Source organism: Oncorhynchus mykiss, chromosome 15, assembly GCF_057628025.1.
Source record: "Oncorhynchus mykiss isolate SJ-2025 chromosome 15, ASM5762802v1, whole genome shotgun sequence".
NCBI lineage: Eukaryota > Metazoa > Chordata > Actinopteri > Salmoniformes > Salmonidae > Oncorhynchus > Oncorhynchus mykiss.
Genome location: NC_143036.1, coordinates 66,841,377 through 66,867,014, shown reverse-complemented (window position 1 = coordinate 66,867,014; position 25,638 = coordinate 66,841,377). Strand labels below are relative to the sequence as shown.

The following is a 25,638-nucleotide window of genomic DNA, read 5'->3' as shown; positions in this document are numbered from 1 at the left end:
GGTTAGGGTTAACTTTAAGAGTTAGGGTAAAGGGTTAAAGTTAGGGTTAGGGGAAGGGTTAGCTAACATGCTAAGTAGTTACAAAGTAGCTACAATGTAGTAAGTAGATTACTAATTAGCTCAAATGCTAAAGTTGTCCGCAATAAGATTCAAACACGCAACCTTTGGGTTGCTAGCCGTTCGCGTTATACATAACATATTATACTATTTTGAGTGTGCCAGATGTACTTTTTTTTAAAGCGCAACATGAAACAATGTGAAAGATTTTACTGAGTTACTGTTCATATAAGGAAATCAGTCAATTGAAATACATTCATTAGGGCCTAATCTATGGATTTCACATGACTGGGAATATAGACATGCATTTGTTGGTCACAGATACCTTAAAAAATAAGAGAAGTGGATCATCAAACCAATCAATATCTGGTGTGAACACCATTTGCCTCATGCAGCATGACACATCTCCTTCGCATAGTGTTGATCAGGCTGTTGATTGTGGCCTGTGGAATGTTGTCTCACTCCTCATCAATGCCAGTGCAAAGTTACTGGATATTGGCGGGTGTAATATTTGTGTTGTGGAGAAATGACCAGGCAGGAGACGGGAGTGCAGTTGGTTTTCGTTTAGTCAAAACCCCTCGTGCTCTACAGTTCCCGGCACCCTAGTGCGCATGTGCATTTTCTATTAGGTGTAGTAACGTAACACTGCCGTAATGCATTACTGCTTAGTAACAGCATAGTAACTAATATAAACAGATGTAGATCCCATATACTACACTCCTCCTCCATAGTGTTTAACTCCCAGAGAACAAGGTAAATATGTTAGGGAACTACTAATGCAATATCTGAACAATGCATTCTTAAACATTTTTCAACTACTGGGTTGAAGCAGACTTTTCAGAGCCCAGCACAAATCCAGGGGATTATTCTGCCCCGAAGACGTAGTTTGTGTCCTAATAACTAACCCAGGTAATGTCCTTTTTCTTTCCTTTTATCTAGGACATATTAAAGTGTTTGTTTTACTGTCCGTTACCACCTTAACCAGCTCAACTCACAGGTCAAGCTTTTGAGGTGCCCTTCGCTGTCGAATAGGATATCTCCGCTCCTCCTGGGCTTCCTGTGGTGGGCCAGGTTCGGGTGGAAGGTCAGGCTCTGTCTCTCCCGTACGTCCACAGTCAGGAGAATACTATTCTGGGGGCCGTTATTGTTCTTGTTCTCTCGGCATGTCTCTGCTGGGGCGTTGGACCATAGCAGATGATCCATATGAACGTTGACCTGGCAATGACCAATTTGGACTTGGTAAGTCAAAGGTCCTCTGCGTTGCAAGATCACACCTGAGTTCCACAGGCGCTTGGGGTGTCTGAAATCACGTACCATCAACCTCTCTTCCTCTTTGAATTCTCTGACAGTCTTTGAGTGTCTGTCATGAGCTTTCTTCTGCTGTAGCTGGTGCTTTGCCACAGTGCTTGACAAGTCTGGTTTCAACAATGTTAGGCGGGTACGTGGTTGGCATTTCAGAAACAGTTCAGCTGGTGCATGTTCCGTTACTGTGTGTGGTGTGTTACGTGAGTAAACAGTAACCGGGGAAGCCTTTGGTGGGTGGGCACAGACTGAACCTCGAGTCTAGTCCAGGCCTTCTTAAAGGTTTGCACGGCTCTCTCCGCTGCTCCGTTTGATACCGGGTGGTAAGGTGGTGACAGGATGTGCCTTACTCCGTTGTTCTTGAGAAACATTTCAAAATCGTTTGACGTGAAAGAAGGGCCATTGTCCGATACGAGCTCCTTGACTAGTACAAAGGATGCGAACAGGTGTCTGAGAAGATTGATGGTCTTCTCAGCTGTGGTCAGTTGAGTAGGGAACACTTCCATCCACTTGGAATGGACATCAACGACAACAAGGAAATGTTGCTTGTCAATCTCGGCGTAATCCACATGGATGCGTTCCCAAGGTGTAGCAGCCCAGGACCATGGATGAAGAGGTGCGGCAGCAGGCTTGTTGCGAACAGCTTCACAAGGTGAGCAGTGGCCTACATGCTGTTGAATGTCCTGATCCAGTCCAGGCCACCACAGATAACTGCGAGCGAGTGCTTTCATTTTTCATTTGAGTGATCCCTGGATGTCCCTCATGCAGGTCAGATAGGAGTCTCCTCTGGAATTTGTGAGGTACCACCACCCTTGATCCCCACAGAACACACCCTTGATCAGTGGACAACTGGTCTTTCTTGTCGATGAATGGACGAAGGTTATCTTCATTTACGAATGTTGGCCAACCGCCTAATGTTAAGTCCAAGACTTTGGAAAGCACTGGGTCTTTCCTTGTATCCTCTGCTATGTCTGAAGCAGATATGGGCAGTTCGTCAATGAGAGAGATCTGGAAGACTGCTCTATCATCTTCACTGTCGGAGTCACTATTGTATGGTAGTCTCGATAGTGCATCGGCATTTGCGTGATCGTAGGCTAACAATATCAGAGCCCAACGTTGCATTCGAAGTTCAGCAAGGGTTGTTATAGCTGATTTTGGTCCAAGGATGGCCAACAGAGGCTTGTGATCTGTTAGCAGTTCCTTCCGTAGAGGTATTTGTGAAACTTCTTCACTCCGAATATTATGCTCAGGGCTTCCTTCTCAATTTGAGCATAATTTTTCTCACTTGGTGACAGATTCCGTGATGCAAATGCAATAGGGTGTTCTTCACCTGATGGTAGAACATGTTAGATGACGGCTCCTACTCCGTATGGAGATGCATCACACGCGAGTCTCAGCTTCATCTCTGTGTCGTAGTGGGCAAGCCACTTGCTCTTTAGCAGACGCTGTTTGCAAGTCTTGAATGCTTCTTTACATTGTGGGGACCAATTCCACTTTGTATCGGCCTGCAGCAGTTGGTGAAGCGGATGCAACAATGTGGACAAGTTTGCCACAAACTTTCCGTAATAGTTCAGGAGCCCCAAAAATGACCTCAGCTCTGAGATATTTGTGGGTGCTGGTGCGTTAACGATTGCTTCCACCTTGCTGTTGGTTAGGTGCAGGCCTTGTGCATCGATCTTGTACCCGAGATACTCCACTGAGTCCTGGAGGAACTCACACTTGCTGCGTTTCATTCTCACTCCAGTTTTTCTTCAGTCTTGACATCACTTTGTCCAGCACTACAAGGTGCTCTCCAATAGTTGGTGCTGACACGAGGATGTCATCCATGAAGCACACAACATGGTCTATACCATCCAAGATCTGATCCATTGTGTGTTGGAATATCGCTGGAGCTGTCGAGATTCCATAGGGCAAGCGATTGAATCTGAATAGTCCCTTGTGTGTATTGATGGTCAGATACTGTTCTGACTCTGGATCCAGCTTCAGTTGCTGATAAGCGAATGCCAGGTCCAGCTTACTGAAAACCTCCCCACCAGCTAGAGTGGCAAACAGATCTTCAGCATTTGGTAGTGGATATTCCTCTGGTAGTATGCAGCGATTTACTATGACCTTGTAGTCACCGCACATTCTAACGGTCTTGTCTTTCTTTGGGACTACAACAATCGGAGCCCAGTTGCTACTCGCTACTTTCGTGATTATGTTATTCTTCTGTAGGCGGTCCAGTTCCTTCTCTACTGCTTCCTTAAGAGCATAGGGAACTGGACGTGGTTTGTGAAAGATAGGCTTGGTTCCTTCTTGCACTCTGACTTTTGCTGTGAAGTCTTGTATTTCACCGTAGCCATCTTTGAAAAGTTATTTGTGCGTCTCCAGCATGTTAGTGAGTGTAGCCTGACTCACTGGTTTGTCATTTCTCAGACTGAAGATTTCTCCCCAGTTCAACTTGATCTTTTGTAGCCAGTTTCTGCCTAGCAAGGCTGATTGTTCTCCTTTAACAATGACAAGCGGTAGCGTCCACTCCTTCCCCTCATACCGGACTGGTACCTGGATCTGCCCTAACACAGGAATAGTGTCACCAGTGTATGAAGAAAGGCGGATGGATGCGGGCTGAAACTCTTTCGGTTTTTCTTTGTACAGTCTCTGGAACCAGAGATACAGATGCTCTGGTGTCCAGCTGCATTTTTACTGGTTTTCCCGCTAACTCCATGTTGAGATAGATTCCATCTTTTTGTTGTTGAGCTGTGTACACTGTGAACAGTTCCAATACTGTTTCAGTTGTGCCTTCCTCTTCTTGTGCTGCGTCTGACACTTTGTGTGCTCTTGGCTTTTGCGTTTCGAGGCTTTACACACTCTCTGTAAATGTCCAACCTTTCCACAATTGTGGCACTTTTCATTTTGGAATCGACATTCACTGTGCTGATGATTATCTCCCCCACATCTGTAGCAACTTGGCTTAGACCTTTGAGATGTGGGCTGCTTTGTTCTTGTGTAACCTTGAGGACGGGAATGAGAAAAGTGTGACTTTTGTGAGCCTTTTTCACCGCGTGCATCACTGACCTTGTGAACACCTTTCTGGCATTCGGCATTGTCCCGATAGCTCATAGTATCCCTGTGGTTAAGCTCGAGTCCAAGTGCTATATCACAGGCTTTCTTAAAGGTCAGGTCCTTCTCTGACAGAAGCCTTCTGTGATATGCTTCACCTGTGAGACCACATACAAACTTGTCTCGGAGAGCATCATCAAGAAATTGTGCAAACTCACATGTACTTGCCAGCCTTTTCAAAGCAAGGATGTAGTCAGCCACAGTTTCCCCTTGACTCTGGTGACATTTGTAAATTCTGAAACGTTCTGCAATGAGAATTGGCTTAGGCTTGAAATACCTTGAAAGAGTTTCAGTCAGTTCTGCATAGTTCAACTCCACTGCTTTTATTGGTTCAATGAGACCTTTCAGCAATCCAAACACAGTTGGACCCAAAACACTGAGAAATAGGTCTGCTTTCTTTTCATCTTTGATTTCCTTTGCAGCCAGCCAATGCTCAAAACGCTTCAAATAGGAATCAAACTTTTTTTGTAGCCTCAAACTGGTACTCGACCAATGGTTGCCATTTTCACAGATAATTGTTCAGTTTCCTTATTCCTTGTATATTTTTTATTCTTCTGAATTTTCATCTAATTCTTCACTTCAGAAGTTTCTGCAATTACTTCATTCACTGCACTCATTTGTAATAATGTACACACCGTGTTACGTTCCTTCTTCCTTTTTTTTTTACAATATGTCTTCACTGAGATCGCCTAATTTCAATGGGTTCAATGACAGTATTTTTTTTACCACTAGAGGGCAGTGTCGCTATTCTGGACTCCAATAGTCTTGCTACTTGGAAGCTCCTGAATACTGTACCTACTAGCAGTGCTTAGCCTTCTCTACTGGCGAAAGAAAATAAAAAATAACTGACAAATTACATAATTATTTTGAGTTTCATTACTCACGCAACATTCTTCCCTTCAAGCAATGTCCGTTTATGTAGTTTAATCACCTCGTCGCCACTGTAATATTTGTGTTGTGGAGAAATGACCAGGCAGGAGACTGGAGTACAGTTAGTTTTCCTTTAGTCAAAACACCTTGTGCTCTACAGTTCCCGGCACCCTAGTACGCATGTGCATTTCCTATTAGGTGTAGTAACGTAACACTGCCGTAATACATTACTGCTTAGTAACAGCATAGTCACTAATATAAACAGATGTAGATCCCAGATACTACAGCGGGGAACTGGAACTCGCTGTCATACAAGTCAAACCAGAGCATCCCAAACATGCTCAGTGGATGATGTGTCTGGCGAGTATGCAGGCCATGGAAAAACTGGTACATTTTCAGCTTCAGGAATTGTGTACAGATTCTTGGGGCATTATCATGCTGAAACATGATAGGATGGCGGCAGATTAATTGCAAAACAATGGGCCTCAGGATCTTGTCATGGTATCTACGTGCATTTCCATTTATAAAATTCAATTTTCATCAGCTGTCTGGGTGGCTGGTCTCAGACGATCCCACAGGTGAAGAAGCCGGACGTGGAGACCTGGTATGGTGTGGTTACACATGGCCTCCGGTTGTGAGGCCGGTTGGACGTAGTGACAAATTCTCTAAAACAGCGTTGGAGGTGGCTTATGGTAGAGACATGAATTATTAAATTATCTGGAAACAACTCTGATGGACATTCCTGCGGTCAGGTCTCTAGTGGCATACTCAAACAACTTGTAACTCGGCAATCTCTGATTTCCAACGTCAGTGTGTTGAAGACAACCAGGACCTCAGAAAAAAATTTGTTCTGACTGGGAAAACTAGTTTGGAACGGTCATCTAACTCGGAATTCCAATTCAGAAACTCTGGCATCTTTCTCTGACTTTCTGACCTGAAAATCACTGGTGGCATGATTTGACCTCATTTTTCCCCCCAGTTCCCAGGTCACCACAAGTGTAATGGTTTAACAGACACCATCACAGTCAACATGCAATCCTTAACCTATCAATTTCTGTGGAGATGTCTTATGGTTAAAAGCAGGGCTTGAATTGAGGATATAGGCCTAATCCTTGTTATAGAGATGGGCTAAAAGCGATCTAGGCTATTACAATGCAGGGCTTGAAGTGAGGGGATTATTTCTACATAGTCTACTAGCCTATCAAATGTCTTGTTCAGCCTCATCATGGCCTCTTGGTAGGCCTAAAGGCTTATGAAAACATTCACTTATAAATGAAAAGCAGGTGTCATTATCACACAGAAAATATGGTTGTTTTATTAAATGATCTGCAATTTGGAATGCCTATAGCAAAAGACCAAAAAGAAAGAATCGGTATGGAAGCTGTATGGGTCTATTCAGACCTAACAGCTTAACAGATCAACTTTAATCTTTTTTATTCAGGAGAATCGCATTGAATCAGGCTATTCATTTCAGTGCAGTTGCGTTCTTACACATAACCTTACGGTGCATTCGGAAAGTATTCAAACCCATTCCCATTTTCCACATTTTGCTACGTTTCAGCCTTATTCTGATAGGGTTTTTTCCCTCATCAATGTACACGCAATACCCCATAATGACAAAGCAAAAACAGGTTTTAAGAAATGTTTGAAATGTATTAACAAATAATAAACAGAAATACCTTATTTACAAATCAAATGAAATCACATTTTATTCATCACAAACATGTGTATAGCAGATATTATTGCAGATGTAGTGAAATGCTTGTGTTGCTAGCTCCAACAGTGCAGTAATATATAGCAAGTAATATATAACAATACACACAATCTAAAGTCAAGGAATGCAATTAAGAATATAGAAATATTTGGATGAGCAATGTCAGAGAAGCATAGACAAGATACAGTAGAGTAGGACAGAATACAGTATGTACATGAAATGAGTGAGATGAGTAATACAAAATGTGTAAACATTTTTAAAGTGTTCCATTAATAAATTGGCCAGTGATTCCAAGTCTATGTACAGTATATAGGCAGCAGCCTCTAATGTGCTAGTGGTGGCTATTGTGGTGGCATATTTCTGCTTTACCAAATGAGGAGAGTTACAAACTACACACCAGTCAGAGTTATACTTAAACTACATCTTTAATAATACGCTTTGCAATAGCATTTGACTTTCAACAATTCACTATTTGTAATGAACCATTGAGAAGTGACTGCAGAAAAGTACAAAGATCTTTTATAGCCAAGATACACCCCTCTCAACTTACACTGATGAACCACAGATCTTAGGAACAGTTCACAAAGGTTAAGATTTGTATGAAATATATATATAAAACATAGCAGACAGTTACTGCTGTGTCAACAGTTTTCATTGTAAAGACCAGTCTGGCCCCCTTACTCCAGAAGGGAACCGTTTCTCCCTGGTACGGCATAGAACAGAACCATTAGCTAATGTTCTCTGGAATATAACAACTATTATTATGTAATACAAGCATTATAACATAATCTTGCAATTTTCCATGACACTATTTACCAGTCTGATGGCCTTGAGATAGAAGCTGTTTTTCATTCTCTCGGTCCCAGCTTTGATGCATCTGTACTGACCTCAACTTCTGGATGATAGCGGGGTGAAGAGGCAGTGGCTCGGGTGGTTGTTGTCCTTGACGATATTTTTGGCCTTACTGTGACATCAGGTGCTGTAGGTGTCCTGGAACGCTGGTAGCTTGCCCCCGGTGCTGTGTTGGGCAGACCGCACCACCCTCTGGAGAGCCCTGCTGTACCAGGCGGTGATACAGCCCAACAGGATGCTCTCAATTGTGCATCCCTATTAAAGTTTGTGAGTGTTCTAGGTGCCAAGCCAAATTTATTCAGCCTCCTGAGGTTGAAGAGGCACTGTTGCGCCTTCTTCACCACACTGTCTGTGTGGGTGGACCATTTCAGTTTGTCAGTGATGTGTACACCGAGGAACTTGAAACTTTCCACCTTCTCCACTGCGGTCCCGCCGATGCCCCCTCTGCTGTTTCCTGAAGTCCACGATCAGCTCCTTAGTTTTATTGATGTTGGGGGAGAGGTTATTTTCCTGGCACCACACTCCCAGGGCCCTCACCTCCTCCCTGTCTCGTCATTGTTGGTAATCAGGCCTACTACTGTTGTCTCATCTGCAAATTTGAAGATTGAATAGGAGGCGTGCGTGGCCACGCAGTCATGGATGAACAGGGAGTACAGGAGGGTGCTGAGCACGCATCTTTGTGGGGCCCCAGTGTTGAGGATCAGCGAAGTGGAGATGTTGTTTCCTACCTTCACCACCTGGGGGCAGCCCGTCAGGAAGTCCAGGCCCTAGTTGCAAACGGTGGGCTTCAGACTTAGGGTGTGTTTCCTGTACCTCATGAGATCACGAAATGAAACACACTCGTCACAACTGTCCCTTAAGTGTCCACATACTATTCCCACATTCTCAAACGTAGCAGTATTGTTTAATTCTCCCATTTTGGGGATTTAGGAGTCCGGCCAAGTGAAGTCATTTGTCCTCTTTCTGTGCTTTCTCCCTCTCTTTCTGCATGACCAGGGGGAGATTGTCTTTGTCAGGAATGTATAACCTGAGATAACAGAACCTGGTTGTAGGAGACAGAGTGAGAGAGGGGGGGGCACAATTTACACCCAGAAAGGGCCACATCATGACACTAGGCACACCTCAATATCAGTCATTGTGGACAGGAACACATCCATTAAGAGGAATAATGTACCACTGCATAAAAATGATAATGCAAGCCAGTCACAAAAGAGGCAAAGCAACTATTAGCAGAATGTGTAAGGCAGTGTTGAATGTGTCACTCACTGTCTGTCACCTTGATTATTCAAAATTCTCTCAACCTGTGTACCTACGTTGTAAACTTTAATTCATAGGCTAGGTTGTAGTAACCTAATGATGGGTACAGGGGAAATTTGAGCATAATGTAATAGTCTAAACCTATCAATGTTACGTTGAGCTGGGTGAATGGAATATGAATGACAGTCATCCATTATGCTGTAGTAGAAATAAGGCTATCAATCATCCTCCCTCATCTTAAAAGGCACAGACGGCCACTGGTTACACACACACACACACACACACACACACACACACACACACACACACACACACACACATTATTCGTATATGTGACCTTTGGATTAGATACTAGATTGGATTAGATGTATCTGATACTGTAGCAACACCATGTAAAGTGGTGCCATTTTATTTCCTAATACTAATGTCACTTCTTAACCTTGGTCTCTTTGCTTCATTTTGGCAGTGGTTATATCCTATTATAGATGCATTCTTAAAGTCGCTCACTGTCTGATAAACCTCAGCCACCTCCTGTACTCCCTGTTCACCCATGACTGCGTGGCCATGCACTTCTTCAACTCAGTCATCAAGTTTGCAGACAACACAGTGGTAGGCCTGATTTCTAACACACACACACACACACACACACAAACACACACACACACACACACATTATTCGTATGTGACCTTTGGATTAGATACTAGATTGGATTAGATGTATCTGATACTGTAGCAACACCATGCAAAGTGGTGCCATTTTATTTCCTAATACTAATGTCACATCTTAACCTTGGTCTCTTTGCTTCATTTTGGCAGTGGTTATATCCTATTATAGATGCATTCTTAAAGTCGCTCACTGTCTGATAAACCTCAGCCCCCTCCTGTACTCCCTGTTCACCCATGACTGCGTGGCCACGCACTTCTTCAACTCAGTCATCAAGTTTGCAGACGACACAGTGGTAGGCCTGATTACTAACAATGACGAGACAGCATACAGGGAGTTGAGGACCCTGGCAGAGTGGTGCCAGAAAAATGACCTTTTTTCATCTTTATTCACCTTCTCTCCTGTCTGCACACTCCTTTCAGCCCCTCCCTCGCTCTCGTGCACGCCTGTGAAAGAGAGAGAATGTGTGTGTGTGTGTGCGCATGCATGAGTGTGTGATTCTTTGTTAGGGAGGTTAGGCATAGGTCACTCCTCAACTGTAAACCCAAGCCAACTGGGGTGTCTGCAGCCAAGAGCTCGACGTATGACCACATGGAGATTGGAGATGGTAGTTCAGAGTGTACCCTTGGCCAAGATACTTAACCATAAATTAATCCTTTACTTCCTCATCCAGTTGTGGTGGCTGGTAATGCACTTAGTATTTTGTGGATTAAACTAACACGTACTGTATAGGCCAGGGCTGTTTAAGTCTTATCCTATGGAAGTCCAGACTACTGCTGGTTCTGTTCTACCTGAATTAATTGCACCCACCTGGCCTCGAGATCCAGATTTGAGGGGTATAGAGCAGAGTTTCCCCAACCCTCTCCTCTGGCTCCCCTAGACATTTACGTTTGTTTTGTTAACCCTAAACTGGCACACCCGATTAAATTAATAAACTGATCAAACTTTTAACTGAATCAAGTGTGCCAGTTTAGGGTTAAAACAAAAAAGTGAACCATCTGGGGCTTCGAGGAAAGAGTTGGGAAACCCTGGTAGAGACAGTAAATTAAAGACAAACTGAGATGAACAGCAGAGGCAAAACTTCCATTTCATTGGTCAGGCCCATCGCTCCTTCAGGAGCATAGACCAATGACGACTGCTCTCCATTGCACTCTGTTCTGGGCAGTATTCTCCAGCTGGTTCCACCTCATGTTGGTTTTCCTTGTATCTTCCTTCAGCTCCCACCTCCAGGTGTTTCTTGGGTACTCTTTTCCTTTGTGGGTTCTAGGATACAGCTTGCCTGGTGATGTTGGCGGGTGGAGTTTGGATGGTGTGGCCGATCCACCCCCAACCTCCAGATCTTCTCTTCCACCAGAACATAGCTGGAGCGCTTGAATAAATGAATAAACAATATCCCCATTTCAAATAGAACTGTAACTAAGTAAACTCATACTCTGTTTTATTATATCTGATTAACAATATGAGTTCATAAAATGGGATTGTGTGACACAGACAAGGAGTAATTAAAGTTAATGAACACCATTCCAACTAGGAAGAAAGAAGTGGACTGTGTAAACAGATAAGGTCGTTAACCTATGGTTGAACCGACGAAACTGAGCTCTGGGGTTTTTAGATAAGACAGTCCTAGGTTTTCTGTTAATTAGAACTGTCAGCTAAGTGGTGATCGATAATGTTGAGGGGTTGTGTTAGGGATTGTGTTAGTAAGTTAGAATGAACTTTTCACCTCACTTTGTCCCTGTCGAGAGGAGGGGTTTCTGTTAAGCAATGAAATGACGTCATGTTTTGTATATAAACTGTTGCTTGTGGTGAAGTGGCAGCGCGCTCCAAGAATAAATTCTGTTACCTATTATTGAAATGGCTGGTCTCCGTCTATTTTATGCAAACAAGAATCTTACAAATTCTAATAAAATAGATTAACCTTTCTGATCTCCCCATCCCGGATCCGGGATCGTGAATACAGACTCAAGCTCATTACCATAACGCAACGTTAACTATTCATGAAAATCGCAAATGAAATGAAATAAATATGCTAGCTCTCAAGCTTAGCCTTTTGTTAACAACACTGTCATCTCAGATTTTCAAAATATGCTTCTCAACCATTGCAAAACAAGCATTTGTGTAACAGTATTGATGGCTAACGTAGCATTTAGCATTAGCATTCAGCTGGCAACATTTACACAAAAAAACAGAAAAGCATTCAAATAAAATCATTTACCTTTGAAGAACTTCAGATGTTTTCAATGAGGAGACTCTCAGATAGCAAATGTTCAGTTTTTCCTGAAAGATTATTTGTTTAGGACAAATCGCTCCGTTTTCTGCGTCACGTTTAGCTATGAAAAAACCCCTGTATCCAGGATTGTGTAAATCTATCAGCAAGCTCATTAGCATAACACAACGTTAACTATTTATGAAAATCGCAAATGAAATGAAATAAATATGCCATCTCTCAAGCTTAGCCTTTTGTAAACAACACTGTCATCTCAGATTTTCAAAATATGCTTCTCAACCATAGGAAAACAATCAGTATAAATCCCCTGGCACAGTCCCCGCAGCCGGACAACTTTCTCACGGTTTCTGGAAGGAAATGCTGTAGGAACGCTCAACCGGTGTCGCTCATTCAGCCGACAGAAACTTTCAACCGGTTTTCCCCATTAAGCAGCGGGTCGGAGTCAGAGGCCGAGTCTTCTCTGGTCTCTACTCCTCCCGTTACGGGGTCTGAGACGCCGAAGCTTCCCACCATTAGCTCTGACAAATTGAAAACTCTAGTCATTGGCGACTCCATTACCCGCAGTATTAGACTTGAGAATCATCCAGCGATCATACACTGTTTACCGGGGGGCAGGGCTACCGACGTTAAGGCTAATCTGAAGATGGTGCTGGCTAAAGCTAAAACTGGCGAGTGTAGAGAGTATAGAGATATTGTTATCCACGTCGGCACCAACGATGTTAGGATGAAACAGTCAGAGATCACCAAGCGCAACATAGCTTCTGCGTGTAAATCAGCTAGAAAGATGTGTCGGCATCGAGTAATTGTCTCTGGCCCCCTCCCAGTTAGGGGGAGTGATGAGCTCTACAGCAGAGTCTCACAACTCAATCGCTGGTTGAAAACTGTTTTCTGCCCCTCCCAAAAGATAGAATTTGTAGATAATTGGCCCTCTTTCTGGGACTCGCCCACAAACAGGACCAAGCCTGACCTGCTGAGGAGTGACGGACTCCATCCTAGCTGGAGGGGTGCTCTCATTTTATCTACCAACATAGACAGGGCTCTAACTCCTCTAGCTCCACAATGAAATAGGGTGCAGGCCAGGCAGCAGGCTGTTAGCCAGCCTGCCAGCATAGTGGAGTCTGCCACTAGCACAGTCAGTGTAGTCAGCTCAGCTATCACCATTGAGACCGTGTCTGTGCCTCGACCTAGGTTGGGCAAAACTAAACATGGCGGTGTTCGCCTTAGCAATCTCACTAGGATAAAGACCACCTCCATTCCTGTCATTATTGAAAGAGATCATGATACCTCACATCTCAAAATAGGGCTACTTAATGTTAGATCCCTTACTTCAAAGGCAATTATAGTCAATGAACTAATCACTGATCATAATCTTGATGTGATTGGCCTGACTGAAACATGGCTTAAGCCTGATGAATTTACTGTGTTAAATGAGGCCTCACCTCCTGGCTACACTAGTGACCATATCCCCCGTGCATCCCGCAAAGGCGGAGGTGTTGCTAACATTTACGATAGCAAATTTCAATTTACCCAAAAAAAAATGACGTTTTCGTCTTTTGAGCTTCTAGTCATGAAATCTATGCAGCCTACTCAATCACTTTTTATAGCTACTGTTTACAGGCCTCCTGGGCCATATACAGCGTTCCTCACTGAGTTCCCTGAATTCCTATCGGACCTTGTAGTCATAGCGGATAATATTCTAATCTTTGGTGACTTTAATATTCACATGGAAAAGTCCACAGACCCACTCCAAAAGGCTTTCGGACCCATCATCGACTCAGTGGGTTTTGTCCAACATGTCTCTGGACCCACTCACTGTCACAGTCATACGCTGGACCTAGTTTTGTCCCATGGAATAAATGTTGTGGATCTTAATGTTTTTCCTCATAATCCTGGACTATCGGACCACCATTTTATTACGTTTGCAATTGCAACAAATAATCTGCTCAGACCCCAACCAAGGATCATCAAAAGTCGTGCTATAAATTCACAGACAACACAAAGATTCCTTGATGTCCTTCCAGACTCCTTCTGCCTACCCAAGGACGCCAGAGGACAAAAATCAGTTAACCACCTAACTGAGGAACTCAACTTAACCTTGCGCAATACCCTAGATGCAGTTGCACCCCTAAAAACTAAAAACATTTCTCATAAGAAACTAGCTCCCTGGTACACAGAAAATACCCGAGCTCTGAAGCAAGCTTCCAGAAAATTGGAACGGAAATGGCGCCACACCAAACTGGAAGTCTTCCGACTAGCTTGGAAAGACAGTACTGTGCAGTACCGAAGAGCCCTTACTGCTGCTCGATCATCCTATTTTTCTAACTTAATTGAGGAAAATAAGAACAATCCGAAATTTCTTTTTGATACTGTCGCAAAGCTAACTAAAAAGCAGCATTCCCCAAGAGAGGATGACTTTCACTTTAGCAGTGATAAATTCATGAACTTCTTTGAGGAAAAGATTATGATTATTAGAAAGCAAATTACGGACTCTTCCTTAAATCTGCGTATTCCTTCAAAGCTCAGTTGTCCTGAGTCTGCACAACTCTGCCAGGACCTAGGATCAAGAGAGACACTCAAGTGTTTTAGTACTATATCTCTTGACACAATGATGAAAATAATCATGGCCTCTAAACCTTCAAGCTGCATACTGGACCCTATTCCAACTAAACTACTGAAAGAGCTGCTTCCTGTGCTTGGCCCTACTATGTTGAACATAATAAACGGCTCTCTATCCACCGGATGTGTACCAAACTCACTAAAAGTGGCAGTAATAAAGCCTCTCTTGAAAAAGCCAAACCTTGACGCAGAAAATATAAAAAACTATCGGCCTATATCGAATCTTCCATTCCTCTCAAAAATTTTAGAAAAGGCTGTTGCGCAACAACTCACTGCCTTCCTGAAGACAAACAATGTATACGAAATGCTTCAGTCTGGTTTTAGACCCCATCATAGCACTGAGACGGCACTTGTGAAGGTGGTAAATGACATTTTAATGGCATCGGACCGAGGCTCTGCATCTGTCCTCGTGCTCCTAGACCTTAGTGCTGCTTTTGATACCATCGATCACCACATTCTTTTGGAGAGATTGGAAACCCAAATTGGTCTACACGGACAAGTTCTGGCCTGGTTTAGATCTTATCTGTCGGAAAGATATCAGTTTGTCTCTATGAATGGTCTGTCCTCTGACAAATCAACTGTAAATTTCGGTGTTCCTCAAGGTTCCGTTTTAGGACCACTATTGTTTTCACTATATATTTTACCTCTTGGGGATGTTATTCGAAAACATAATGTTAACTTTCACTGCTATGCAGATGACACACAGCTGTACATTTCAATTAAACATGGTGAAGCCCCAAAATTGCCCTTGCTAGAAGAATGTGTTTCAGACATAAGGAAGTGGATGGCTGCAAACTTTCTACTCTTAAACTCGGACAAAACAGAGATGCTTGTTCTAGGTCCCAAGAAACAAAGAGATCTTCTGTTGAATCTGACAATTAATCTTAATGGTTGTACAGTCGTCTCAAATAAAACTGTGAAGGACCTCTGCGTTACTCTGGACCCTGATCTCTCTTTTGAAGAACATATCAAGACCATTTCAAGGACAGCTTTTTTCCATCTACGTAACATTGCAAAAATCAGGAACTTTCTGTCCAAAAATGATGCAGAAAAATTAATCCATGCTTTTGTCACTTCCAGGTTAGACTACTGCAATGCTCTACTTTCCGGCTACCCGGATAAAGCACTAAATAAACTTCAGTTAGTGCTAAATACGGCTGCTAGAATCCTGACTAGAACCAAAAAATTTGATCATATTACTCCAGTGCTAGCCTCTCTACACTGGCTTCCTGTCAAAGCAAGGGCTGATTTCAAGGTTTTACTGCTAACCTACAAAGCATTACATGGGCTTGCTCCTATCTATCTCTCTGATTTGGTCCTGCCGTACATACCTACACGTACGCTACGGTCACAAGACGCAGGCCTCCTAATTGTCCCTAGAATTTTTAAGCAAACAGCTGGAGGCAGGGCTTTCTCCTATAGAGCTCCATTTTTATGGAACGGTCTGCCTACCCATGTCAGAGACGCAAACTCGGTCTCAACCTTTAAGTCTTTACTGAAGACTCATCTCTTCAGTGGGTCATATGATTGAGTGTAGTCTGGCCCAGGAGTGGGAGGGTGAACGGAAAGGCTCTGGAGCAACGAACCACCCTTGCTGTCTCTGCCTGGCCGGTTCCCCTCTTTCCACTGGGATTCTCTGCCTCTAACCCTATTACAGGGGCTGAGTCACTGGCTTTACTGGGGCTCTCTCATGCCGTCCCTGGAGGAGGTGCGTCACCTGAGTGGGTTGAGTCACTGATGTGGTCATCCTGTCTGGGTTGGCGCCCCCCCCCCCCCCCCCCCCCTTAAGTTGTGCCGTGGCGGAGGTCTTTGTGGGCTATACTCAGCCTTGTCTCAGGATGGTAAGTTGGTGGTTGAAGATATCCCTCTAGTGGTGTGGGGGCTGTGCTTTGGCAAAGTGGGTGGGGTTATATCCTTCCTGTTTGGCCCTGTCCGGGGGTGTCCTCGGAGTGGGCCACAGTGTCTCCTGACCCCTCCTGTCTCAGCCTCCAGTATTTATGCTGCAGTAGTTTATGTGTCGGGGGGCTAGGGTCAGTTTGTTATATCTGGAGTACTTCTCCTGTCCTATTCGGTGTCCTGTGTGAATCTAAGTGTGCGTTCTCTAATTCTCTCCTTCTCTCTTTCTCTCTCTCGGAGGACCTGAGCCCTAGGACCATGCCCCAGGACTACCTGACATGATGACTCCTTGCTGTCCCCAGTCCACCTGGCTGTGCTGCTGCTCCAGTTTCAACTGTTCTGCCTTATTATTATTCGACCATGCTGATCATTTATGAACATTTGAACATCTTGGCCATGTTCTGTTATAATCTCCACCCGGCACAGCCAGAAGAGGACTGGCCATCCCACATATGCTCTCTCTAATTCTCTCTTTCTTTCTCTCTCTCGGAGGACCTGAGCCCTAGGACCATGCCCCAGGAATACCTGACATGATGACTCCTTGCTGTCCCCAGTCCACCTGACTGTGCTGCTGCTCCAGTTTCAACTATTCTGCCTTATTATTATTCGACCATGCTGGTCATTTATGAACATTTGAACATCTTGACCATGTTTTGTTATAATCTCCACCCGGCACAGCCAGAAGAGGACTGGCCACCCCACATAGCCTGGTTCCTCTCTAGGTTTCTTCCTAGGTTTTGGCCTTTCTAGGGAGTTTTTCCTAGCCACCGTGCTTCTTCACCTGCATTGCATGCTGTTTGGGGTTTTAGGCTGGGTTTCTGTACAGCACTTTGAGATATCAGCTGATGTACGAAGGGCTATATAAAATAAATTTGATTGATTTGATTTGTGTAAAAGTAGCTAGCTAGCGTTAGCATTTAGCATTAGCATTTAGCGTTAGCATTAGCGTTAGCATCCAGCACGCAACATTAACAAAAACATAAAAGCCTTCAAATAAAATCATTTACCTTTGAAGAACTTCTGATGTTTTCAAGGAGGATACTCTCAGTTAGATAGCAGATGCTCAGTTTTTCCAAAAAGATTCCTTGTGTATTAGAAATAGCTCCGTTTTATACATCACATTTGGCTACCAAAAAAAATCCGAAAATTCAGTCCTCAAAACGCAAACTTTTTTCCAAATTAACTCCATAATATCGACTGAAAACTTGGCAAACGTTGTTTAGAATCAATCATCAAGGTGTTTTTCACATATCTCTTCATTGATACATCGTTCTTGGACACATGCTTTCTCCCCTGAATCAAATGGTAAAGTAGAAGCAGCTGGCAATTGCGCACCGAATTCGACGCAGGACACCAGGCGGACACTTGGAAAATGTAGTCTCTTATGGTCAATCTTCCAATGATATGCCTACAAATACGTCACAATGCTGCTAAGACCTTGGGCGAACGACAGAAAGTGTAGGCTCATTCCTTGCGCAATCACAGCCATATAAGGAGACAATGGAAAACAGAGCTTCAGAAATTCTGCTAATTCCTGGTTGATGCATCATCTTGGTTTCGCCTGTAGAATGAGTTCTGGGGCACTTACAGACAAAATCTTTGCAGATTCTGAAACTTCAGAGTGTTTTCTTTCCAAAACTGTCAAGGATATGCATAGTCGAGCATCTTTTCGTGACAAAATATCGCGCTTAAAACGGGAACGTTTTTTATCCAAAAATGAAATAGCGCCCCTAGAGATCTAACAGGTTAATAAGGGTTTTCAATTAATGAAAACACATTGGCATAATTAAATTACAGTAACAGCGCTCCATCTTCCCATAAGCCTGCTATAAAATATTGGTGTCCACAGTTCTATCAAATAAATGTAACAGATTCCAGAAATGCACGATGAGAAAACGTCCCTGTAGAATCATTTTGGCCTGATGCTCATAGAGTTGATAAGCATGAAGACGTCCAGAGGTCTCATACACTCCATCGTAGGGGCTGGTGGTAGTCCTCTGAAGAGGTCTCATACCGTCCATCTTAGGGGCTGGTGGAAGTCCTCTGAAGAGGTCTCATACCCTCCATCGTAGGGGCTGGTGATGGTCCTCTGAAGAGGTCTCATCCCCTCCATCGTAGGGGCTGGTGGTAGTCCTCTGAAGAGGTCTCATACCCTCCATCGTAGGGGCTGGTGGTGGTCCTCTGAAGAGGTCTCATACCCTCCATCGTAGGGGCTGGTGGTGGTCCTCTGAAGAGGTCTTATCCCCTCCATCGTAAAGGCTGTTGGTGGTCCTCTGAAGAGGTCTCATACCCTCTATCGTAGGGGCTGGTGGTGGTCCTCTGAAGAGGTCTCATACCCTCCATCGTAGGGGCTGGTGGTGGTCCTCTGAAGAGGTCTTATCCCCTCCATCGTAGGGGCTGTTGGTGGTCCTCTGAAGAGGTCTCATACCCTCCATCGTAGGGGCTGGTGGTGGTCCTCTGAAGAGGTCTCATACCCTCCATCGTAGGGGCTGTTGGTGGTCCTCTAAAGAGGTCTCATACCCTCCATCGTAGGGGCTGGTGGTGGTCCTCTGAAGAGGTCTCATACCCTCCATCGTAGGGGCTGGTGGTGGTCCTCTGAAGAGGTCTCATACCCTCCATCGTAGGGGCTGGTGGTGGTCCTCTGAAGAGGTCTCATACCCTCCATCGTAGGGGCTGGTGGTGGTCCTCTGAAGAGGTCTCATACCCTCCATCGTAGGGGCTGGTGGTGGTCCTCTGAAGAGGTCTCATACCCTCCATCGTAGGGGCTGGTGGTGGTCCTCTGAAGAGGTCTCATACCATCCATCGTAGGGGCTGGTGGTAGTCCTCTGAAGAGGTCTCATACCCTCCATCGTAGGGGCTGGTGGTGGTCCTCTGAAGAGGTCTCATACCCTCCATCGTAGGGGATAGTGGTAGTCCTCTGAAGAGGCCTTGTACCCTACATTGTAGGGGCTGGTGGTGGTCCTCTGAAGAGGTAGTGTACCCTCCATCTTAGGGGCTAGTGGAAGTCCTCTGAAGAGGCCTTGTACCCTCCATTGTAGGGGCTGGTGTTGGTCCTCTGAAGAGGTCTCATGCCCTCCTTCGTAGGGACTGGTGGTGGTCCTCTGAAGAAGTTTCCTACCCTCCATCATAGGGGCTGGTGGTGGTCCTCTGAAGTGGTCTCATACCCTCCATCGTAGGGGCTGGTGGTGGTCCTCTGAAGAGGTCTCATACCCTCCATCGTAGGGGCTGGTGGTGGTCCTCTGAAGAGGTCTCATACCCTCCATCGTAGGGGCTGGTGGTGGTCCTCTGAAGAGGTCTCATACCCTCCATCGTAGGGGTTGGTGGTAGTCCTCTGAAGAGGTCTCATACCCTCCATCGTAGGGGCTGGTGGTGGTCCTCTGAAGAGGTCTCATACCGTCCATCGTAGGGGCTGGTGGAAGTCCTCTGAAGAGGTCTCATACCCTCCATCGTTGGGGCTGGTGGTGGTCCTCTGAAGAGGTCTCATACCCTCCATCGTAAGGGCTGGTGGTAGTCACAGTCCTCCAACTGTACGTCGACCTTAACATAGTAAAGTGGAACACCTGATATCACATCACATGGGGATGGGATTTCACAGGAAGTACCCTTGGCCAAGATACCTCACCACAAGTTAAGCCTTTAACTCCTCATAAACAACTCTGTCTTGTGAGACCAAAACAAATGTACTGTCTAGACAAAAAGTTGAATAGAAACTACATCGAATTGCAGAGAGGGAAAAAATTCTGCTGCATAGCATTGTTGTCCACACTTTATCATTTATATGCAACAGATGCTCTGTCGTTCTACCCCTGAACTAGGCCCTTATCCCACTGTTCCCGGGTAGGCCGTCATTCTAAATAATAATTTCTTCTTATCCTTCCTGTTTGGCCCTGTCCGGGGGTGTCATCGGATGGGGCCACAGTGTCTCCTGACCCCTCCTGTCTCAGCCTCCAGTATTTATGCTGCATTAGTTTATGTGTCAGGGGGCTAGGGTCAGTTTGTTATATCTGGAGTACTTCTCCTGTCCTATCCTGTGTCCTGTGTGAATTTAAGTATGCTCTCTCTAATTCTCTCTTTCTCTCTTTCTTTCTCTCTCTCGGAGGACCTGAGCCCTAGGACCATGCCTCAGGACTACCTGACATGATGACTCCTTGCTGTCCCCAGTCCACCTGGCCGTGCTGCTGCTCCAGTTTCAACTGTTCTGCCTGTGATTATTATTATTTGACCATGCTGGTAATTTATGAACATTTGAGCATCTTGGCCATGTTCTGTTATAATCTCCACCCGGCACAGCCAGAAGAGGACTGGCCACCCCACATAGCCTGGTTCCTCTCTAGGTTTCTTCCTAGGTTTTGGCCTTTCTAGGGAGTTTTTCCTAGCCACCGTGCTTCTACACCTGCATTGCTTGCTGTTTGGGGTTTTAGGCTGGGTTTCTGTATAGCACTTTGAGATATCAGCTGATGTATGAAGGGCTTTATAAATAAATTTGATTTGATTTTGATTTGATGATTCTTAACTGACTTGCCTAGTTAAATAAGGGTTCAATTTTTAAAATATATATATTTTTTAAATGCTGGAAATGCATGAAAAGAGAACCTCCCACAGATTGTGTTTGTAGCTATAGAGTTGACAGTCATTAACTACTTCACTGACCATCAAAACATAGGTGTAGACATCACCTTTTGTGGTATCATGTCAGCAACACCTGGAAATTGCATATCACTGTTTTAACTCCACCCTCTTGGGTTGGATCAGAGAAGTTACAAACAGAAGGACAAAGCAGATTGCATGATACTGTATTTGGACTGTGATGACAGGAGACTTGGTTTACATATAGCTCATCTTGGGAATTCTTGTCCAGACTTCTCAGTAGCCTATCTCTCTTTTTTTCCACCTCTCTCATATTATCTCTTCCCAATCTCCTGTTTCTTTTCTATTTCATTCCTTTCTTCAAACCCTCCCACTCCTTTCTGTATTCCTCCTCTTCAGTTCTTTCTCATCTTCAAAATGTTTCCTCTCCCTCTCTCTTCTTCTCTCCCACTGTACACCCTGTCACCAGCTATTGAGAATGAATATATACTCATGTAAAAACAATTACAATCAATATTTACAATAAATACTCAATAAATATCTATTGCGAATCAACGTATAGTGAGCTGTGTCTGTCATGTGTTTCACCGTTAACATAGTGACCTTGCTGTTATCTGGTGCGTATGGACTGTGTCACAGACCAGGGTTTGCCAAACTCGGATCCTGGACCACAAGAAATACAGATGAGCCTTGGTGATTTACATAAATTCACTGAAAATCCACACTAACACATGGTTATATTAACAGTATTGCACTTTTCATGTAGCCAACTTTTGTCCAGCTAATAGCCTAACCACCGGATTAACCACAGGATTATTATTTTGCTACAGCAATGCTGGTAAAATGAAGATGCTATAACTGTACATGTTGCCACATGGCCTTGGCAATGATAATAATAATAGGTAAACAAATGCTAGGAGATAGGTTGTTATTATTGCAACCGGGAAGTAAATAATGCAGACTTCCTTTGACCATGAGTTTGCAGGCTTTATTGAATTATCAACCCCCCCCCCCCCCCCCCCATAGCACATGAGCCATTTACATCTTCTCCCTGAGGGTGGCGATGTTGAGCGAGATCATAAATGTTTCCAACATGGAGAGGTACTCCTCCGGGTGACAGCGTAGATGAGCAGCGTGCACAGACTCCTTCCACTTCCCGGTTTCCACAGCAATGCCCCGCTTCCTCCAGATGTAGATGGTCGCCTCCATGGCGACGGGGTCGCACAGCGCGTCGTTCTCGCAGAAGAAGAAGAGCGCCGGGGCAGTGACGGGGCTGTTGTAGAAGACCTGGATTGACTTGTCGTAGTAGTACACCGTCTGGGACTTGAAGAGCCAGAAGAAGAGCAGAGCAGTGTATCGCACCAGGGGCTCGATATGAGGGAACAGGGTCAGACCCAGGCCTGAGGCACACACAGACACACACAGATTATATTATTAATTACATTTCAGTTCTTGTTAATTCAATGGGATAGGCCTATGTAATTTCCCCATACAGTAAACACAATAACATACTATCATGTGTGAAAAGCCTCCTCTAAATCAGCAAATATATTTGAAGATAATCCAATATTGTGGAGCAGGTAAGGTGGGAGTATGATTACTAGGTCTTCATCACACACAGCAACATTGTGACAAACAAGGATGCAAAGTGCAGGTCTTTTCTCTGTCACACATCCACACCGTCTCAGTAACAGATCCCTCTCTTTTCCAAATAATCCAAACTGACAATCCTACCTCCTTTCCTTCCCCTCTCTCACCTTTAGCCATATGCTCCAGCGACCCGACCACCATGCTGTCATAGACATGTCCTACGACCCGTTGGGCCAGGCCTGGGTACTTGTGTGGCTCCCTGTCCATCTGGCTGAGCAGCTGGGTGAAGGTGTACCCGCCAATGGAGAAGGCGTGGACCAGAAGGGGGCGACCTTTGAAACGCGGGTCTCCCAGGACCTCCAGGACCTCAGCCCCGTACTCCAGCCCCCAGCGAGGCCACAGGAAGTGCCACACAGTGCTCTCCACAGATAGGATGTCCAGGCCGCGTTCCAGGTAGAGGTCCCGGTACTTCGCCATGGCCCCCGGTCGGGCGCCCAGCCACGGGAAAAGCAGGAGGAGGGGACGGGGGGAGGAGGTGGGCGAGGATGGAGAGAGGGTTGGTACATCCGAAAATGAAGGGGTGAGAGTTGAGGAAACGGTGGGGTGAGAGGGCATGTCTGAGATAAAGGGGGCGGAGAGGGAGTAGGAGGGGGAGGGAAGAGGAGAGTCTAGATGGGAGGATAAGGAGGAGGTGGGAGGAGGGTGGGCAGGGGTATCGCTGGTGTAGTAGTAGGTGATGCTTCTGGTGACCGTCCAGGCTTTGACCCGCCCCTCTCCCACTATCACAGACATGTCTGACCCAGAGTGGGAGTTACTGGGGGAAAGAACAGGGGAAAGAATTAGAGCAGGAGTAGAAGTTTAATGACAGAGGGAGAAAATATGGGTTAAACAAAAAACGTTATGCCTCAAGTTAAATTAATGTATACCTACATACACAGACACATGCAAGGTTGTGGGATCTACTCAAGGTTAGATCCGGTTGGTATATATATATATATATAGAGAGAGAGAGAGAGAGAGAGAGAGAGAGAGAGAGAGAGAGAGAGAGAGAGAGAGAGAGAGAGAGAGAGAGAGAGAGAGAGAGAGAGATAGAGAAGAGTCACAGTAGCCTATTAGTGTTACAGTGAAGCATTAGACAGTACAAGTTGCTTTGGTCCATATTAGACCAAGAAAGCGGAGTAAGCTTTGGACTCAACACAAACATATTTGTATCTATGTGCTGATGTAAGCACCTGTGTTACAGGCCAACTTGGATCAGAAACATTCCTTTGTAAATATGCTCTACTTTTTGATGCCCAATGACTTATGTTAGGCAAATTCTCACATGGTTAAATAGCTGTGTCATTTAGACATACACAGTTTCATGAAACTTCTTCAAACCAAGCCAAAACCCCACACAGCAGGCATTACACAGGGTATAAAAATGACTTTTGGTCTACCAGCCACTGTGGCAGGTAACGTTAGATTAAAAAATCTCTACCAGCCACTGTGGCAGGTAATGTTAGATTAAAAAATCTCTACCAGCCACTCATTTTTTTTTACCAGCCCAAATAGTTTTTGCCCCTAAAATTACACTAACAAAACACAACAAAATCGATGAACATGCTTTGTAATGTTTCTAAAACAATAAATGTATTGTCTAGTAAGAAGTTACTTAAGAAGTTAATTAAATGTTTTGTGACCTGAGTCTTTTAACCAAAATATCACAGATGAGACAAAACATTTCACCTACTGCCTTTAAGGTCGGGAGGTTACCGTGGTAGCGCGACTAGAGTCATGTTTGTGACTGTGACTTTCAGTCTGACTATTAGAAGCGTTGTCACCTCTTCCCTAGCATTTAAAACTCAAACATAGAAAAACAACCTAGCTTGTGAACAAAACAATGTAAATAGTCAAGAAACACAACAACACAGTCTCGTTTCAAGTCAATTAGAGCAACTTTTATGCATGTGAGCAGCGCTTCTAAAAATGAATATTTCACTCAGCTCTTCACATGCGCACAGCCAGGCAGTGTTGCAGCGCGAAGTGCTGCATAGGATTCGTAGTTCTTTGACTTTGCGCGATCATACTTGACTATTTGTATTCTCCAAATTAATGCGAGTGAAATGCTCGCACTGTGGAGCCCTGATCGCCTGCAAACGTGGCTGGTGAAATAGACATTTTACCCTCCAATGCCAAAATCTACTGTCATTTGGCATGTGGTGGGTGTTAATTTTAGGCCCTGATTATGCATCTGTACCCCATGAAGAATTTGAGTATCCCCATAGCAGTTGAAAATCTGTCCACCGTCTTCTTTCTGTGAGTGAATTAACCGGTTTAGTAGATTCCAGGATTCATCTGACCTTCCTTTATAACCGATCTCCGATCTCCATATACAAATAGGGTGGGAAATAACCACATCTGTCAAGATCTACCCCCCCCCCCCCCCCCCTCCCCTCCCTCTAGAGTGTCACGGTTTTGCGCAATATAAAATTTTATTTCCTGACAGAAAAAAAGCAACCTTTGGTAAGATTTAGTTATGTACATAATGGATATCCTTAGACAAACACAGGGCAGAACTTAAACAACATTGTTATTAAATTAAAACATAAACTTTATAAAGGGGCCGTTTGGTCCCACTATTGGGGAAAACGTCCCCCGCTATGTGGTAAAATGCACCCTTGAAGATTAAATACACATCACTTTAAAACGTTAGCTTGGCTCAGTTGGCTGCTGGACATGCGCATATTTCAAAAGAATACCCTCTTCCTGCCAAGTAGGGTACGGTGAGGAAAAACATTTAGCCCCAAACATACTCACTACAAGAACATTAAAAAAACGGAATACAATTTCTCTCGAACCAAGTGGATTATTTATCTTTAGGCTCCCCTGCTGGAATAAAACACGTTTATAGATCTAACTTCATTA

The 25,638-nt window shown here is 44.4% G+C and overlaps 1 protein-coding gene and 1 long non-coding RNA gene across 4 annotated transcripts; both read right to left on the bottom strand.

The window, feature by feature from the left end:
* Positions 1-7,008: 7,008 nt before the first annotated feature.
* On the bottom strand, positions 7,009-18,276 carry LOC149978160 (uncharacterized). 2 transcript variants are annotated; one of them, XR_016486870.1, is made up of 4 exons: positions 17,562-18,276; positions 12,031-12,092; positions 10,209-11,184; positions 7,009-8,936 (listed from the first exon to the last, which is right to left on the bottom strand). It is a non-coding gene; the product is annotated as an uncharacterized LOC149978160 (long non-coding RNA). The 2 variants fall into 2 exon arrangements; XR_016486869.1 differs by having other exon boundaries at positions 7,009-11,184.
* Positions 18,277-22,107: 3,831 nt separating this feature from the next.
* On the bottom strand, positions 22,108-25,129 carry LOC110490585 (transmembrane protein 53-like). Of its 2 annotated transcripts, none has more exons than XM_021564025.3 (3): positions 24,971-25,129; positions 22,899-23,545; positions 22,108-22,541 (listed from the first exon to the last, which is right to left on the bottom strand). In XM_021564025.3, the coding sequence occupies exons 1-3, from the start codon at positions 24,994-24,996 to the stop codon at positions 22,180-22,182; spliced, it is 1,035 nt and encodes a 344-aa protein (XP_021419700.3). In that variant the 5' UTR covers positions 24,997-25,129; the 3' UTR covers positions 22,108-22,179. The 2 variants fall into 2 exon arrangements, with proteins under 2 accessions (XP_021419700.3, XP_036800844.2); XM_036944949.2 differs by having other exon boundaries at positions 24,464-25,083.
* Between the last annotated feature and the right edge of the window lie 509 nt (positions 25,130-25,638).

Excerpts from the sequence above, each read along its gene's own strand:
- LOC110490585 (XM_021564025.3), bottom strand. The coding sequence starts at position 24,996 with ATGGGGATACTCAAATTCTTCATGGG. Across the intron at positions 23,546-24,970 it reads ATACTCAAATTCTTCATGGG|TAACTCCCACTCTGGGTCAG; the intron begins GTACAGATGCAT and ends TCTTTCCCCCAG. Across the intron at positions 22,542-22,898 it reads GCTGGAGCATATGGCTAAAG|GCCTGGGTCTGACCCTGTTC; the intron begins GTGAGAGAGGGG and ends TGTGTGCCTCAG.